The sequence below is a fragment of the Apis laboriosa genome, unplaced genomic scaffold, assembly GCF_014066325.1.
Source record: "Apis laboriosa isolate Shangri-la unplaced genomic scaffold, ASM1406632v1 scaffold34_cov151, whole genome shotgun sequence".
NCBI lineage: Eukaryota > Metazoa > Arthropoda > Insecta > Hymenoptera > Apidae > Apis > Apis laboriosa.
The window spans coordinates 319,241-338,110 of NW_025222928.1; the positions used below are offsets into that span (position 1 = coordinate 319,241).

The following is an 18,870-nucleotide window of genomic DNA, read 5'->3' on the forward strand; positions in this document are numbered from 1 at the left end:
CTTAGCTAATTAATTTTAGTTTAATTAATCTGGACGATCCTTGGGAATAAATATTCGATAAGAAAATAGATTATTCTTCGTCTCAACGCTTTATTCTTCTCGGGATACTTCTCATTATTTTCGTATCATTGGCTGATGTTGAATTTTCAGAAAAAAAAATAAATAAATAATGGAAGGAAATATTCGATAATTCGTTTTGAAATTGTGTTTAATGAGAAGGGAAGATTAGGGACGCGATAAATTTATCGTGTTCGTGTATCAAAAATTAGTTTTTTTGAAAAAAAAACTGAGGTAATTAATTATTGGTTAATGTCTATATATTATTTAATATACATATCAAGACCTGTCTCGTGTATTAACAAAAGAGATAAGTTTCAAAACAAAATCATCATTGGACACGAATATAGAGTATTAATCAAACTGTCAAATTTTTTATCCCTAGGGGAAAATCACTTAACATCGAATCAGTTTTTCCACTTTGATTAAGCGTTTAAGAGAAACGTTTAAAACGTTTTACGTTCTAGTTTATAATAAATTTTAAAATCGCGTGATAATATTAATATTCTTCTAAGAAAGGGAAACAAAAAAATTGATTTGCATAAATGGTAAATGGTAAGTGAAATAAATATAATAAAAAAAGTAATACGCTTAAAATAAAAAAGAAATATTTTATTAACGAGATTTTAAATTTAATTTTCCTTTGTTAAAAATTCTCCAAGTTTCTCAATAAAATTTACCAGTTCTTTTTATTAATAACAGCGAGATGATAATGTTTCGAAGATAGTCGAGAAATATGATAATCGAAACTCGTCAAAGATCGGTGATAAGCCTTCGAAGAAACGTGAAAGGGTTGCAACAACCCTCGACACACTTGGCAGGAGCCACGATAAGCCTATCATCAAGAGTCTTCGTCCCTCAGACGAGTCGAGGATAGCTTTTCATCGGACTTTGGAAAATCGCGATAGTTTTCCAAACAGTTCTCGAGTGATCTTCGACAAGTTTTGAAAAATATTCGAAACATTACACAAACTTTCCACCAACTTGGGTGAATCGTTATAAATCAAAATGTTTGGAAAAATATTTTGACAAGACCTGTCCATTTGCTTGAAATTGCAACAAAGAAATCTTTTCATTCAAAACACTTCGATCAATTGGAGATATAATTAGATGAAATTGAACAATTAATTATTAAATTATTTTGTTAAAAATATCGTTTGATTGAAAAGAAGAGAGAATTATGAGAATTAAAAATATCCGTAACGTAAAGAAAATATTCCTCAGAAGATTCAATGCGATGTTAATGTTCTAACAGGATCGATATCATTAAACGATATTTCAAGAAAATTCAAGATGGCGTTAATTCCACCCCATAGTGGCCAACGCAGCGCAGAAGAGCTCACGGATTATTAGCCTCGTATCCAAGGCTGTCGGGTCGAAGGGTGGAACGACAATCGTGGCTCGAAACAAGAGGGTTTGCACGATGGTCCCATAAGATATTGCACTACCATGGCATCGTTCCACCTCCATTGAATATCGTCGTATTTACGCGCGTATGCACACGTATATACTTTTGAGTGTATCTCACGGCCGCAGTGACATCTAATTTGCCCGTGAAACTTGCCTCTTCAGCTGAAATTATATACTCTCGTTTCTGATAAGCGTCTATAATGAACAGCACTGCCTCGTTGTTCCAGAAGATCTCCTGTGCATCTTCTGGTCTCGATATTAAAATGGATCGAGACGACTGGACGAAAATAGATTTGATTTGCAACTTTAAGGAATGAAATGTGGTGTACACCATTGTAAACAATTTTAACAGGATTGTTTCTTTGCTCGTTTCGTTTTTGTTTTGACAACATCGATCGATCGAAGCTACGTGGATAGATCAGAAATTCTTGGGATTGGAAATTTTTTGAAATTTAAAGAATCGTTTCTATTATATCTATTTCTCTAAGAATCAGCATGATCACTTCGTACAAAAACTTCGGCATTGTATTTGTTATGTATTGTATATACAAAGTATAGATTAAATGTGTAATGAATATTATTACACAATAGTCATGCTACGTTATATTCTCATTATTAAAAAAGTGAAATAAAAATTGCACAAAGTTTCACGGAAGAATCATACACTTCACCGATATACAAAATAGCAACAACTTCACGAGCTCAACTTCTCTTTTCAAGTGGGTTTTTCGTTCTATACAAATCGTTTCCCTTTTTTAATCGCGATATGCAGCTATTGGAAATACAAAGCTATTGGAGTATCATCGGTGAGAAATCGCAACGATTCTTTTCACATCCCTTTTTTACATCAGACATTATCAAGTACAATGCAAACCATCGACACATCGTGCATTCGGATAAAACTACAAAGTATAAGAATACGATACAAAGAAAAGGAAGAAATATAACTCATGATAAGATATTGATTAAATATATAGAATGTTTCTTCGATCAAATTACAGAAACAATATAATTTAATCAAAATAAAAAAAAATGTTATAAAGTAATGGATAAATGTATGTATAATCTGAATTGCAGATTATACAGATTCTATTTAATTATAGTGCTGATAGAAAATAAGTAAACGAAATTGTGAAAGTAATTATTAGTATATAATTTTGTTTCAAAAGTTGTAACTCTCGAGAGAAATGTGACAAATCTTTTTTTTATCGAATTTTTTATATATATATATATTTTTTCCTGTTTAAAAAGATTTGAACGTGACATAGTTGAAAAGGGAAAACAATGGGTTAGATCGAAGACATAAATCCTTTTCAAAATATAAATCCACAAAGTTTTATAAAGCGAACGGTATGACAATCAATATTTTTGAAATGTTTAAAAGAGTGGCAAAAACAACACATATTTCATCTCGAGATCAAATAAAAAAAACAGTTTCTGTAATATGAGGTTGGATTGAAAGCGTATTGAATTTCAAAATTGATTTCACTGAAAAAAAAAAAAAAAAAAAAAAAAGAACACGACAAACAGTTGGAAATTTTGTTGTATTTTTCTTTTGCGGTTTATAAATAAATATACGTTATTACATTAATTATATAAAATACAAAACATTCATTTTCGTGTTCTTTATATAAACACAATTATATATGTATAGAAATAGTTAGATTCGTGAAACTTGTGATCGTTGTGAAATTATATATAGATTTCCAGGTAATTACAACTTTTCTCTTTTCTGCTATAAACGTGTTGAATTTGAAATTAATAATGATATTTAAATTTGACCAATTTTCAAGAATTTCATCAACCTTGTTCGAATTTCGTAAGGGGAGTTTCGTTAGGAACGATAATGTCCAATCGCATAAAATCTTTCGGCAAGTTAACGTGGAAGTTGAATCCAGTTCGTTAAAAGTATAACGATCCGACTTTCAACTTAACTCGGGCTCATTCAAGCCGCACTAAGTTATTCTTTTGTACGGAGAACTCCAGAAAATGATCCTCGCTCGCACTAAATTATTAGAGCAAAATGTTTCCTTTTTTAAAGGGATATCTTAAGACTGCTTTTTACCTGGAACACAATACCGAACCAAGAGAAACTCTTTTCCATCGATATTTCTATTGAAAAAAATCTAGCTTAATTTAACGTCAGTAATAATAACTGATATCGACTCCTTGCCTATCGATTTATTTTTTTTTATTTTGCCACTGGTTGGATGGATCAAAAGCAAAGAAACCAAATCGTTCACTGAAAGGAAGAATTACGTTTAACTCGTATTTCTTATTCCAGATTTGTAATATTCGTGAATTTATTGAGAGTCATCGATGCTCGACGACGAGTATCTGGGCAAAAATTTCATACTATATCCTCGTACTTTCTGAGCCAATAAATAATAATTGGATACAAGATGGAATCCATCCATTACCGATGTCAACACGCAACACGCCTCCCTCTATCGATCCAAAAAACAATATACCCTCACTCCTCCCCGCGATAGACGCACGATTCAAAACTTGCCCGAATTCTAAACGCAGACACGTGCCACGATCCGTGCAACAACGTTCTAATTTAGACAGTGGGATCCGCATTTTACGCCCTGTACCTACAAGAGCATGTATAGCAACGCCTGCTACACCAGCGCTGGATTATTGTGCGGACGAAAACGAGTATTGCGCTGCAAATGACAATTTGTTACAGTTCTCTCCGAGCTTTCCGTACCTCTCAACCCCTTATACACCTCCCCCCGCGCCCAACACAGACCGCCTGCCTGCCTGCTACTTTCGCCACGCTTCGCGCAACCACCGCCATCCACCGCCTCTTCCTCTTTCCACTTCCATCCCCACCAACCTCCAGCAAGGGGGAGAGGATTCAACCAGCACCACCTTGTCCTGGAAATATTTCAGCTCTCGGTTCTTGGCACCGTACGTTTCGCGAAACAGCTTCCACCGGTAGGTGGAGTAAAAAGAGAGAGAGAGAGAAAGAGGGAAAGAGACGCGGCAGCTTGCTAGGGATCCCTAGGCGGAACGCGTCGCGACTGCAACGCCACCCTCGCTCTTCTCTATCTGTGCATATGGGGGAATTGCGCGAAACTGAATGGTTTGCGAGAAATCGTAGCCTAGGATGGAGAGACATAGAGAGTTTCTCTATATAGCAGAAGCGTGAGGAAAGCGGAAGTATGAAAGGGGTTGGGAGGGTAGAGGGCGCGGCAAGCCAATATGATAAGGACGTATTTTAAGGTTCGATGAGCATCGGTTTTCCTCGTTCGCCTTGTACAACCGATATACCGCATTCCTTTGCTAGGGGTATCTCTCAATATCGGCGGGTTCAATTGATCGTAACCCATTTTATATATTGGAACGGTAAAAATGTCGCGTTTCCCTTTCTTTTTTTCCCCCCCTCTTCCCTGTGAGCTCTTCTGTCTCGCTTCGTCCTGTACTTCGACCTACTACTGTATATACCTCCCTCTTCCTCCCTTTTCTCTTCATTTTTCTCTCGTTTCGCCGTATTTCTTCCCTCTCCACTTCTTACTCCAACTTCTTCTTTTTAAGTTCTACTCGATCCTAGTCGTTTCTTTTCTCTTTTTTTCTTTCTATTTTCACCCCTTCCCCAGGTTTCGACCACTCGCGTGCCCGTACACCCTTTCTTCCCTTCCTCTCTCTTTTATTCCCCTTAAGTTCCGCTCGAATTCCTTTCGCTCAACACGAAGAGAGCCTTCGAAATCTTTCTCCCCGGATGGAACGATTGCGCCCGAAGGAATCCAATAAACGCACTCCATTGTAGCTACGAGCCATGGCTAATTGCGAGAGGGAATCCAGACCAGAAGGGATATCTTTGAGGTAAGACATCATGTTCGAGCTCGAAACTCGTCCAACTGGAGATCCTTCGTGACTTTTACAGCGGATTCGTTTGACGGGGATTGGTGGACCGGTAATCTCCTCTTCCGGGGCGTCTGTTTTAGCTCGAGAGTAACACTCGTTTAAAATTGCGAGGAATAATTAAATGGGATCGATTTAATGAGGATATATATATATAAATGTTACAACGATGTAATCGTGAAGCTTTAATTTAAATTTAATATTCATCAATTCGTTCTTTTGATGCCCACGTACGTTTTAATTTGTACAGATAGTCTTTATTGATGGATCAAATTAAATAATTTAGTGGAATATTATAACAGATAATTTCTTATTTTTTTTTTTTTTTAGAGTAAAATAAATTATTCGCCTTTTCCTGACGAATGAAATCTTCTTCACCGCGTAAGCATTTTGGAAATCTTATGGTCATATGCTAATTTTATTACCCGTTCGAAGTTTTCGATTCGATTTTATTTATACATATTCATCTCGTGATTCCAGAATCTAATTTCGTCAAGGAAATCATTTCCATCGAACATCTTCCTAAGCATCGATCGATGAAAAGAACACCTTCTAATTTCAATATCGCAAAAGTTCTAGAAAAAAAAAAAAAGAAATAATACCTGGTCATCAAAGGAACCAAAGAAATTCCATTTTCAATGTACGTACACAAAAGGAACCCTTATTCTCCTCTTCGTCAATGCTATAGATCCCTACAAAAAAAAAAGAGAGAAAAGAAAAACAGAAAAATCTCGATGACAGTGGAGAAATCGAAATGATTCCAATCGATGGTCCAACGCAAAGGATTAAGACGTCCATCGTCGAAAAAATTTCATTACACCCCCTGCGCCAGTCCTCTTTCACCCCCCCCTATTCATCCACAAAAGAGTCTTATCGATAGTGCCATTCGTTCCGCGCTCGTCTCCCGTTAATGCTTCCAAAGAAAAAGTGAGGGAGGAAAAAATGGCCTAAAAAGTCTCGCCGTCTGAATTCTCTCTCTCTCTTTCTTTCTCTCTCCACGTTCCATTAAAACGAGGGCCAATGAAAAAATTCATTCGGTAAACAAGGATGAAAACGAGTGATAGACAATAGAACGAGGAAGGAGTAGGAGGGGCCATGGTGAGTTTTGTTTTCCAAACAAAAAAATGAAAGAGAGAGAAAGAAGAAAATAGAAGAAGGGGGGGAAAAACGAAGAGAACGATCCCATTTCTTTGTTGAAAGAAGTCTAAGAATGGAACTTGAGCGTGAAAACGCCGCATCGCATTGGAAGATTCCTCGAGCACGATCGTGGCGAGAGGAATCCACTAAACACACACTCTCTGCGAGCTCGAACTAATTACAGCAAGAAAGAGAGAGAGAGAGAGAGAGATAGAGGATTCGAGAGATGATGCATCACGATGGATCGATGGATCGAATTTTATCGTCACTCGCAACGAACGAACGAACGATCGATGCAGTCGATCGACCAACTCTCGCGAGAAATACCATTAACCCCGAAGAAATATGAATTTCTCTCCGTGGAAAATCGGTGGACATTCCTCGAATACGTGTATATATATATATATCCACTCGCGATTGTTCGACACGATTCCTTTTGTCGAACGCGTTCTTACGTATCTCGAGGTATTTCCACGATCCCAAAGGTTGGATCCTTTTGTGTACAGGGGAGCTTTTGTAGCCGGCCAGATACGAGCATCGTTTAAACGATATTTACGTCGTGCTCGTGGACGTAAAGAACGAACGAGTGGACTCCTCTCTTGGCACGAGATCAGAGCAACGCCCAACTCCCTCTTCTGTTTCTCTTCCCTTCCCTTCTCTTCCCCTCTTTTCTTTTTCCTTCTTTTTTTGTTTTATATATCCTGTTTCTATATCCTTCCGTCACACGAACGATCGCGATAGTTCTGGGAGGGGTTATATCGAAGTCGAAAACTCGCTCGTACGTTTCGAAGAGACGCGCGCGGAAACGCGAGATCGTATCGTTGGAAGTAGCGGCGACGAGAAGTGGCGGGAAGAGGCAACGACGACGACGACGACGACGACGACGGCGACGACGATTGAAAAACTTTTTCAACTCGACAAGTTTAACGGATCGATGGGACACATTTTTACCGGAAACAGGCCACCGGTTCGACCGTGCTCTCCCTTCGACTTTTCCCTCCCGGCTCGTGCGTTTGTCCCGCTTGTTCACTCCCGGGCCAATCGATGCTATTGAAACAATTTTTTCGGCAAGATTACTCGGTTAATTCGATGGACGTGCGCGGCAAAGACCGCATGACAGACTGGAAATTGTTTTGAAACGGCAGGGACCACCTCTCGTGGGGATCGCGGCATTTTTTTTCTTTTTTTTTTTTTTTTTTTTTGTATTTCCATCGTTTTTTCCTACGAATCCCAGGGAAAATTCGTTTCTGGCCACCACTCGTTACTGTCGATTGATGTCGACGTTTAATTACGAAACTATGCTGGAAAAACTGCTCGTCGTGCTCGACTCGTACAACGATTATACATACTTTTATAATGTCTGGTAAATCCTAAAATAACCAGGACGATTTGGAGAGAATTGGTAACGTTTCGAGGTTGGCTGCACTGCGCGCGATGGCGCTACGTGTGTTTTATTCATTTTTATCATTTGACGATGATGCGTCGATTCGTTAAAAAATGACAATGAGTTTGATTCTTTCACGATTTTTTACCTTTAATCATTTGAAGAGCGAAAAACCTTGATATGGAGAAGCGATTCGAGCGTGATAACTCGTTACAAAAAGTAAATTTTTAATTCTACATATCCAAGTAAAACTTTCCATGTGAATGATTAGGTTATTCAATTAACAAGTTGAACGAAATATGCTTGTTAAAACAAAATTAAAGCATTATACGTGAATCTTGATAATGAGTGCGATGGGGTATAAATTTAATAATAAATTCTACATATAAATATGAAAAGACAAATGGAATATAATCAAAATGAATATTGTCCAAAGCTATTAAAACAACATTCCCTCGTGCAAATTTAACATTCAATTAAATTACCTCAACCATTTTCGCAAATTCATTCTCCCCTAACATTAAACCTATCCATAAAATAAATTCGAGGGAGAAGAGAATAAGAGAGAGAGAGAGAGAGAGAAAGAGAAAAAAAGAAAATCTTTGAGCGAAAAATATTGCACGAAACTTTAATATCTTTTCAATATCGTAAACTCATTTTACCCTGCATCCTTCCCGAACGTTAACACGAGAACGAACGAGGAGAAACTTAACCGTCCGTGAAAACAAGAAATTAAATTATAAAATCGTGGAAAAATTGTTAACGTCATCGCGAAGGAATTTTTATAAATACGAAAAATCGCGCAGACTGTATCACTCATATCTCGCGTTTCACGCATATTCATACATTTGAAAAGTTTCCAGATTTGATATGTTCCACCCCCCACGTGGAACAACACAGCGAAACGGAAGAAATCCTCAAATATTTCTGAAATTCTTATAAAAAGTTTCATATCGATATTGTCGCGTGTGCTTTTGTATTTTGATTTCCCGACAAGGAGAGAATCCAAGAAGAAATATCCGTTTCTATAAACGGGATCCATGCTGAGTCGAACCTCAACTTCCCTCCTCCATCCTTCCTTCGTGAAATAACGCAAATATCGAAAACGCGAATATTCGTTCCCCCACCCTCGATAATTGTAATTAAACACGTCCTACATATTTTACACTTTGTAGCGCGGGCGATCAACGCGTAGCCGAATTAAATCGTTCCCCGAATTAATCATTCACCGGATTGCTAAATTACTACGTCCGATTAAATTAGACTCGTTCATCGTGTATCGCGTTATTCAATTTTCCAATTTTAACCAACCCAGGCGCGAGTTTCCCGTTTCGAGTTTTTAGGGGGAGATTAAACGATACGATAAACATCTAGCGAATCCAGAGGAGTGATAATTTAAAATTCGTATTAAACTCTTCTCAACTCTCATCGATAAAAGTTGAGTCGCACATTTGCTTGGACGAAATGCCAACGATATTATCGAGGTTACATTTATAGATTATAGGAATTGAATTTAAATCAAATTCTTCGATAAATAGAATATTACCAGATCAAATCACCAGTAATAATTTTATACGTAAAAATATTTATATATTACACTCGTTGTTCGTACGTACCAGTTACAAAAAAGAAAAAATACTCGGTAGAATTTTTAATTAAACTACAGAGATTAGAGAGGAATAAGCAGTTACCCCTCATCGACTGTAAAATCAAATTCCAAGCAAACGGAATGATCACATCGTCAAACACACGATTCCAGAATCCAACGTATCCATGCTCCAGGGTACACGGGGGGGAGGGCCTAGTTAATTGTACAAACATACACTCGTCGATGTAATTTCACCGCCATCGCGCGTGACGACGACGATTCGTTACGATTTCAATTAACCTAGCACCACCACCACCACCATCAGCAGATAACAACACACGGGTTACGAGGAGCGCTTTATATATTCAAACAAATGATCGCGCGACGACGAAGAAAGTCCTTCCACACGTTAAATACTTCAATCTTCCTTGTACACATTTGCACAAGCCTCCGGATAATTCCCGTCATTCTCTATTTACCGTGCAAAACCGCGCTCAAATTACCAACGATACCATAATCCGCTCATAGTTTGGAGAGCAACCAATCAACCTCGACGATCTCCCTCCACCTTTCGCGCACACGTCTCTGCTCCCATTTCCTCCTTCTCCTCCACCTCTCGAAACGAGAGAAGAAGAGAAATCGTCCACCACTACTTGGCAAAAACTTGGTAAAATCGTAAGGCACGGCCACGCGTTGAAACTTTTATCGCGTTAATAATCATAACTCGGCGTTTTGCGCCGATGTTAATGGACGATTGGACGCGGTCGGTTGAGGGAAGGGGAGGGAAGGGGTGGAGGACGTAAAAGATCGGGGGAACCGGGCACGATTACTTTCCACTTTCCGATACACGGTTCTCGAATACCCTCGATTTTATATCGTGAAATTTCTCGGCCGGGTGAAAACGGTGTTTCCAGGCTTGACCACAATCGGATCCGGCCGGGCGCATAAGTCATTCCCGGTAGAGTAGAGTTACAGTCTGGACTGCGAAGCGCAAGGAAAATCGTGCTTGAAGCCACGGTTCGTTGATTCGAGCCTCTTGAGAATGGCGTGCAGTCGCGACGAAAGCGGGATTAAAGAGGGTGAGAGAAGGGTGAGGGAGGAGCGGAATGGAGGGATCGGGGGTGGTTTTTATATATCGAAACGCGTGTTGAGAGAGGATACGAAGAAGTGACTTTTGCAATTTTTCGAAACGATATGGTGTGCATAAGTTTGAAAGAAATTTTGGAAAATGTCTCTGATTTTTTGGATTTTTAGAGCTTCATATTTCAAGATAAATTTTTAAAGAATTAATCTAATCGATGTAATATATGTAACAATATGTAAAATTCGATTTGATGGTGAATAATGTGGAAGGATCATCTAATAATTTTTTCCTTAAATCCTTTTCAATTTCAATGTTATTTTACATAATACTATTTACGATCATTTGAAATCATATTTACGATCATTTGAAATCAAAAATAAGAAGAGAAGGATCCAAATTCAATCTCAAGGTGTAACGTTTAATGTGTTAATTTTCCACCCCTCTGAAACCATCTAACAAACGAACCAACCAAAGAACTAATAACACTCGTCCACACAAATAAATCAAACCCTACGAGTCATTGACTGAAAGCCCTAGCAATTCTCACGAGCAAACCAAACTATACTAACCTCTTAACGAACTAAAATTCCTTCAAGTTACACATGACTGATTACTCACTTCAACGTATATTCAAGTTATATTCTACAAGACCACAAGACCATCCATCCATATAGCTATTGATTTCTCGACCATTTTGCATTACAAATAGACAATGATACGTTAAATCTTTGGCAAACAGAATTAATTCTTTAAAAAAAAAAAAAAGGAAAATTCATATCACCGATTCATCAATTGTTTTCACCAAACAAACAATTAGATTTCGTCTAAAAGCGTAACGCCCTTCCATTTCATCGAGCTTCCATGAAAAAAATGAATTAATTATGATTATCTTCACGCGTAATTTTTCCATCCCTACGATCGTCCCAATTTTAGATAGTCGAGCATGATAGCGACGAAGTCAGGGTTTCCATCGAAACAAGAAGATCAGTTTCCTTCCGGTGCTTGCGGCTGTTTCCACCGGTGGATTAAAGTTCCTCCTCCTTTCTCTTATTTTCTTTCGACCGCCTACAACCCTCTTTCTCCTTCTCGTGACGTAATTAAAAGATTACGATCAAAAAGCTTTCGCTCCGATGCGGCTCGAGTTCAAATAATTTGCAAGTTGGCCGACTCCCTCGGCTGTATACCTCTGAGATGACAATGTGGACGTGTCTAACGAGAAAAAACTTGGCTAATATACGGATGCAGTCCCATCCTCGTCTAGGATACTCCGAAATTAAGATTGCACGTCCAGAGAACGAGAAACAAGGGTGAAAGATTTGAATTCTTTGAAATTTCTTTCAAAACATTTCTATAAATTTTTGAATTATTTCTAAGAAACTTTAAAGAACTTTGTTGTTGTTAAAACTCAAGTTCTCGTGAAAAATTTTGATTTCGTTTGATTTGAATAAATTTTTATTTTTAAAAACGAAAGTTGCAGAGAATGAAAAATTTAATCATTTTTGAATATTTTTATTAAATGAAATTTCGCTACTATTCCATCACTTTTTCCTAAACTAACTTATAATCTTAAATCCCTCTCTCTCTCTCTTTCTATCTCTAAAAAAAAGAAATTGCACATTAACTTCATATCTTACAATATCAACATTAACTCTCCCGTAATTACATTCCAGATGTGACGAGGTCGAGCGATGAAAGCTGAAAAGCTATAAAGCTTAACTTTAATTTTAATTCGCGAGATTAAACTCTACCGAAACGCGACTCTCCCTTTCTCTCTCTCTCTCTCTTTCCAGAGCAATTAAACTTAAAGTAGCTAATTCTAACGTAGTGTTAAAAGCATAGCAAGTTAAAGGCAAGTTGACAATAGACGCGAGGGGCTCGAGCCCTCGTGAAACGCAGTGTCGCATTGCATTCCACCCTGGTTGCAATCCCTCCCTTCTTTTATATTAGCCACATACCTAAAGTCCAGGATGGCTATTACGCTTCTTTGAACGCGTCAAGATTGTTACTCTCAGCCTGGCAAACTCAGCCACTCGTTTAACAAACACCAAGCAACAATAAGCATATTCGATCGAGCACAAAGTCGCGAAAACTCGATCGTGGAATCAAGCCCAATTAACCGTGTTTCGTTCGAGGGCGATCACGACGAGATAATTCCATCTATGGAAGATGGAGGTGGAAAGAGAACGCGAACGCGTTGCATAATTCCATTCCGTGTACTCGGATGTTCAAAGGGATCGAATACACGCGAGAAGGAAGTCGATTATGCACGATCGAGCGGACGATTAAGCGACAAGGGGTGTTTTATTTAACGTTGAGGGCGAAACGGAAGTAATTACGACTCCTCGAGGCGCGAAGGGAGAGGAGGTCCTGGGAGGATGGGGTGCGGTGGTTACGAGGCCACGAGGCTTGAAAACCAATGGAATCCAAGAGTATACAGGAGGAAGAGAGGATGAGAGAGAGGGAGAGAGAGGGAAGATAAAGAGAGAAGTTTGGTCGAGCTGATCGAGCAGGTGGTTAGACAACTTGACCAAGGGAACGCAAACTGGAGGCATTTCGTTAATTAAAGGTACCGATTAAAATCGTATCAGCTAGGTATCGTGTTAAGGTTAATTAAGGTGCTTACTTGGGGGGGAGGGAGGAGGTGAAGTTGGTTGCTTCGTCTATTTGCCTAAGACGATGATCCCTATAGATCTTAGGCGGAGATTAATGTTGTGTCATAGAGATGTTTGGATTGAGTAATGCGTGATACGGTTGACGGGCTTTCTCTTTTAGGGATTTGAGGGGATGAGAAGGGGTTGTAGGATTGATTAACGAGCGGGATTATATATGCTTGTAACGATTCAAATTCAACGTAGTAAAAATACGAATTCTTCGATAACTCGAATTTTTCCACGAAAGTGTAATTTTTTAGCATTGAAATTAACGTGATTATCAAATATAACAAATGTAATTAGAGAGGAGTGATTAATAATACGAAGATTTAAAATTAAATGGATTCGGAATATATTCGATTCACTATCCATCCCTCTCGTCCATTATCTCAACAACCCTCTCATCAAGAAACTAACCACTTTAACTCTTTTATTATTAGCTTATATATATATATATATTTGTGCCCCATTTTTGGCAGACATTTACGTAATGTATACCGTCTATCTCCTCCCAAAGCTGTAATATAATAAATCTATTAATCGCATTCATCCCAATCATATATTACTTACGCACTAAAAAATACGATTCTTAAACTATCCTATTTAAAAAGAAAAGAAAAAGACAAAAACTTCGAATAATTCGAAAGAGAAGGTCCTCTCGGTGCGTAAAGAAAGGGTTAATTTCTTTTCGTTCCGCTTTATTGACAGCGGGTATCGCGCGGTAATTCGCGGCTAATGCGCGAAATTGAATCGTCTGTAATGCGGGAAAAACCGCAGCGTACACCGACCGCGTAATTTCGTTGCGAAAATGAGCGAGGGGGGGGGGAGGAGGAGGTTTTTAACTCGTTTACCCCATTGCGGTTCTAACGAGGCCACGTGGTGCCTCGGATAGCGCTCGTTTCGCCGCGAATCCGCGCCGAAACGGAGCCGTATTCGACGATGGAGGCCCGATTGTTTGGCAAATGACGTTACGAGCGAATCGAGCGTACCCCCGGGGACGCGAAAACCGCCTTTGATCCTGCGAATTTCACTCCGACCGCAAACGTCACCGCGCGCCCGCGTCGATTCCATTCGATCCGCTTTGTAGCCTTCGAATCGTTGCAACAGATTTGTCACGGTGTCTTCGTCGAGCGAGGGAGTTTTCAACTTCTGCGAAACAGAAGGGGGCTAGAGGGGAGGAGTTATTAACGATCGTGGCGTGTGCTGTTTCGCGCATAGAAAATTTAACGCTTTTCAGCTACGATTCAGGTAGCTGGGTGGTTATTTCCTGCCGGCTTGTAATTCGCGAGAGCGTTTGAATTAACAAACAGGGAAAATATTGTTTCGAGGAAATTTTTGAATAAAGCAGAAATTTTTTTAAGTATTTATGAAAATCCCGGATTCGCGATGTAGACATTTGTTTTCCTTGTTATCGTGCAGTTTTAAAATTTTTATAATTCTTGCAATTACAGATTTTACGCAGGTTTTTTTTTTGCAGTGCAATGCGTATTGATTTTTGTTGCGACTGATTTTTAATTTTCATCTCTATTTGTCTTTCTTCATGGTGAACAATTTTTTTTTAACTGTTAAAAGTTTCCTTTTTTAATGGATGAAGAACGTTATGACACGAAAAAGATGGAAATGGAATTTTCTAGTAACATTGATGTCTAGGCGGGGTTCAACGATCTATGGTAGTAATGGCCTTGAAACTGGATTGAAATGGCCTTGAAATTGGATTGAAATGACCTTGAACTCTGAGATGCACGTTTAATAAACGGAAACATGAATCAAAGGGCCTCGTTACAACGCATGCATCCCTTGTGGTTATATTAATGGATGTCATCACTTAACGCTTAAATTTATGCACGGCTACGCTGTATCGGTACCGTGTACTACATTCGTTACTAGGAAGATTTATCACCAGTGCTACGGCATAATTTATCCTCGTGGTATCGTGAGTATAATACCGTTTTTCTCTTTTCCTCTCTCTAAAATTTCCTCAGAACTTTTCTTCAGACAATTCTCACGTGTTTTTTTATAAATTAAAAAACATCCAAGTGCAAAATTCGTTCATTTACCAAACATATTTACGCAACATTATTCCGCGTGGAGTAATTAAATATAAATTCGAATTTGCGTCCAATTTGGTTAAAAGTGAATTTAAATAATCCCCACGGGGAAGAGAATCTGTATTTCCTCGTTGCATTGCCCGCAGATTTATATATATATATACATAAAATAAACTATTAAAAATCTTGCTAAATCCTGTATCTCATTGTTACAGGTAACAGAGTAGCGTCTTCGAGTCGATATTTAATTCACCTTTCTTTCTCGTCTTTTTGAGAAAAAGAAAAAGAAGAAAGAAGAAACAGTCGTCATACTTCTATTATACTTCTCTGATATTTCACACGAACGTGATATTCTTCACGATTCACCTTTACAATTGAATTATCAAACGAACGATTCCTCCACTTCCGTTGAATAAAAGAAAGAAAAAATATGACGTATTTACGTATAATTTCGCGAGCAAACACGAAACGGATTGGAATAAATTAATACATGTATAAAACGATTTAAATTAAACCCATTGGATGAGAGAGGAAGGATATAAAAGAGTGGAATACATTCATTACGTTTGCTAATTAATCAGGTATGTACTCGTGAGGTGGAAAAAGATAGACGGAAAAGAAAGGGCGAAATTTTTTCTGAACACCCTTGTGCCACATCGGTCCAATTGACACAATTATAAACGCTATATAAGCGAGAAATAACACCAGCAACGATGGGAATATGTATCGCACACAATTAATTAGGTATCAAAGTGCGTAGCTATTATTCGAAGTTGGTTTTTCGGTTAATTATTTACCCCCGAGATCGTGGCGAATGAAGCTACGCTAGGAAGCCACAGGTTGTCGTCGTTCGTAATTTCTCGCGCTGATTTTTACGGATATTGAATCAATGCATCGAGATTAATGACGCGTGGAAGATTAGGCGAGAAAGTTTGGTAGAAAAAGATTTTTGAGAAATGAAAAACAACTCGTGGGGGAATGAATATTATACGAGTATCTGTAATTTTTCAATTCGGTTAGATTTTTATTAAAAAAGTCATATCTTTTGACTGTGATTTAATAATTGTTTTTTAAAAACAATTTAACAATTTTTGACTCAATATAAAAATCATCCTCTGCCTGGTTATAATTTCTTCCTATATTCTTATAAAATCTTCTTATAAAAATATTGTTTTTACGATTGAAAAAGTGAAATAATACAAGAGAAGTAAATTTGATTCGCGTATCCAAGAAATTGCAATGACCTTGAATGATTTAATGTTGAGAGAGAGAGAGAGAGAGAATTTGAAACTGAAATTGGAAACACAGGCGAGGAAATTATAAACTTTATATAAATAAATTACAATCTAATGAATATCTTAACTTATTATACAAGAACTTTGTAATATAATCTTAGATTATCTAAAGGTCATTGCATGGAAATCTACAGGTAAAAGTATCGAAAAAGTTCATCGATATTTCAACTACTACTATAAAACGAATTATAAATATAAAATATATTTTAAGTTAATATCTCGAGTTAAAATATATTAAATTCACTTAATTTACTCTCAAATATTTCTCTAACGCTATTAAACCCGACACGATTCAAAATCAGAGTACGAGAAGATATACTACGATAGTTTTAATTGGAAACATCCTGTTCAAATTTTCCAAGAATTTATACACTCGAAATACCATCAAGATCTATACACGAAAATTATTATTTACATATTTCTCGCGACCAAAATCCTAATTTCATATATATATCATCCTCAAATGAAAATTTCTAAAATATCATTAAACAGCTATAAAAAATAAAGAAGAGCTGTAAGATTAACTTCATCGATTTATAGGAACAGTAAGCGTAAAATTTGCTCCTTTGTACCAGATTCTAAAATATTTCCAACTTTTTACGACACCTCAAATTAATTCATTTAAATTAACAACTGTCAATAAAAATTGTCTTTAATCCAAATAGATGTTCGATTGAAGAATCTCTTCGGTTAAGAAGATAACTTTTTCTTCGAATTATCAAGTTCATATTGGAAACTAGCGATTCGAAATTTTTAGCAGCGTAGAAATGAAACACGTCAAAGGCGTCGTCGCGAACGGCACGAATAAGAGGATTTCCCGACAGAAGTAGCAAAGTATTTTTCCACTCACCTATCTCCTGATTCGTGATCCTGCCGTTGCACAGCGTACAACCACCGAGGACGAGAAGCAGTGACAGCAGAGTGTGAACGGAGGCGGCCATCTCATCCAGGAGCATCTCGACGCCTCGACGTCACGTCACGTCACGTCACGTCACTCGTAATCACGTCAACGACACACGTTCCTACCCCTCTCTATTCCTCTTTCTCCCGCACACTTTCTCCCCCGTTTCTCTTCTTTTCAACGACGTTCTTCCCGTTTTCTCCTTCAGCACAAACACACACAGCCTGCGTTGTGTTCTCGCCCTTCCTCTCCTCCTTCCTCCAAACCTCCTTCCTTCTCGCGCCACCCTCTCTCCAAGCCACTTCCTGCGATTCTCGCCCGCCGATTCCCGCCACCCTCTGTCCCGCCTCCTCGACAACCCTGCTGCGAAGGGACACACGCAATCCCCCTTCCCACCTCCTCTTCCGTGCGGTCCCACGTTGCTCGTTCCCGCCACCGTCACCTTGCAACGAAAGAAAATCGGTTAGATAGATGGATAGGTAGATAGATAGGTAGAGAGATAAGGGAAGACGAACGAGAGAGACTAGAATGATGACCAATCGAATTGAACGAATGCGATTGAACTAACGAAATTCAATTGATTAATGTGTCGTGAACCGTATGGAATTGAGTACAAAGATGTGGCTATGCCATTCACGTCTATTGCCTTCTAGCATCTAGATCAGAAAAGTCATCGTATAGGTCAGATGATGCAAATTAAGTTGTGTTGTAAAATTAATTGGTTTAATTGTAAAATTAAAAAGTTGTAAAATTATTTGTGTTGGAAATTCAATTTTCAATGAAACGAAATTATTATATGAGCCATCGTATAGGTTAGATGATGCAAATTAAGTTGTGTTGTAAAATTAATTGGTTTAATTGTAAAATTAAAAAGTTGTAAAATTATTTGTGTTGGAAATTCAATTTTCAATGAAACGAAATTATTATATGATTAAGTAAGACAGAATGGATTGTGTGTGGAATATATTGGAGGGATAAATCAATCCTTGAGATTTCGATGTTTTCCTTTCCTTTTCTTTTTTTTTTTTTTTTTGAAATGTAACTTTATTATATAACGGAGCGAGATAAAGTGAAATTTGATGTTATAAAATTTCAGTTCGGGTTTTAGTACTTTCTTTTTTTTATCGCTCTGTTGTAAAAAAAAATATTCCCAGGCAAAATTGTATTCAAAACACGAAAAAATACCGAAACTCTGAAGTTTGATCTCAGTTCTTCAAAGAGATTTTCCACTGAAAAAAAATTGCTCTATGTACATACAACTCATTCTGTTGACTATACATTTTTTTCTTTTTTTTTTTTTTTTTGCAATGTCTTTTGACGATATTTTTGCGGATTTTTGAATTATTCCCTTTGTACCTTTCAAAACTATTGATTCGTGAAATTGTCTTATCGCTTTTGCAATATTATTGCTTTTTTTATTTTAATCTGTGATTGAATGATTGATT

General features: G+C 37.7%; 1 protein-coding gene and 1 long non-coding RNA gene across 4 annotated transcripts in view; both read right to left on the bottom strand.

Moving 5' to 3' along the window:
* The window catches only part of LOC122714795 (nephrin-like), a 330,905-nt gene extending 313,167 nt beyond the window's left edge, over positions 1–17,738 (bottom strand). For all 3 annotated transcript variants that reach the window (XM_043936473.1, XM_043936471.1, XM_043936470.1), the window contains exon 1: positions 17,375–17,738. In XM_043936473.1, the coding sequence (XP_043792408.1) occupies positions 17,375–17,480 (106 nt within the window). In that variant the 5' untranslated portion in view covers positions 17,481–17,738. The remainder of the gene's footprint in view (positions 1–17,374) is intronic.
* A 72-nt stretch (positions 17,739–17,810) lies between these two features.
* The window catches only part of LOC122714841, a 71,068-nt gene continuing 70,008 nt past the window's right edge, over positions 17,811–18,870 (bottom strand). Inside the window, exon 5 of the long non-coding RNA XR_006346722.1 lies at positions 17,811–17,867. This is a non-coding gene — a long non-coding RNA (uncharacterized LOC122714841). The remainder of the gene's footprint in view (positions 17,868–18,870) is intronic.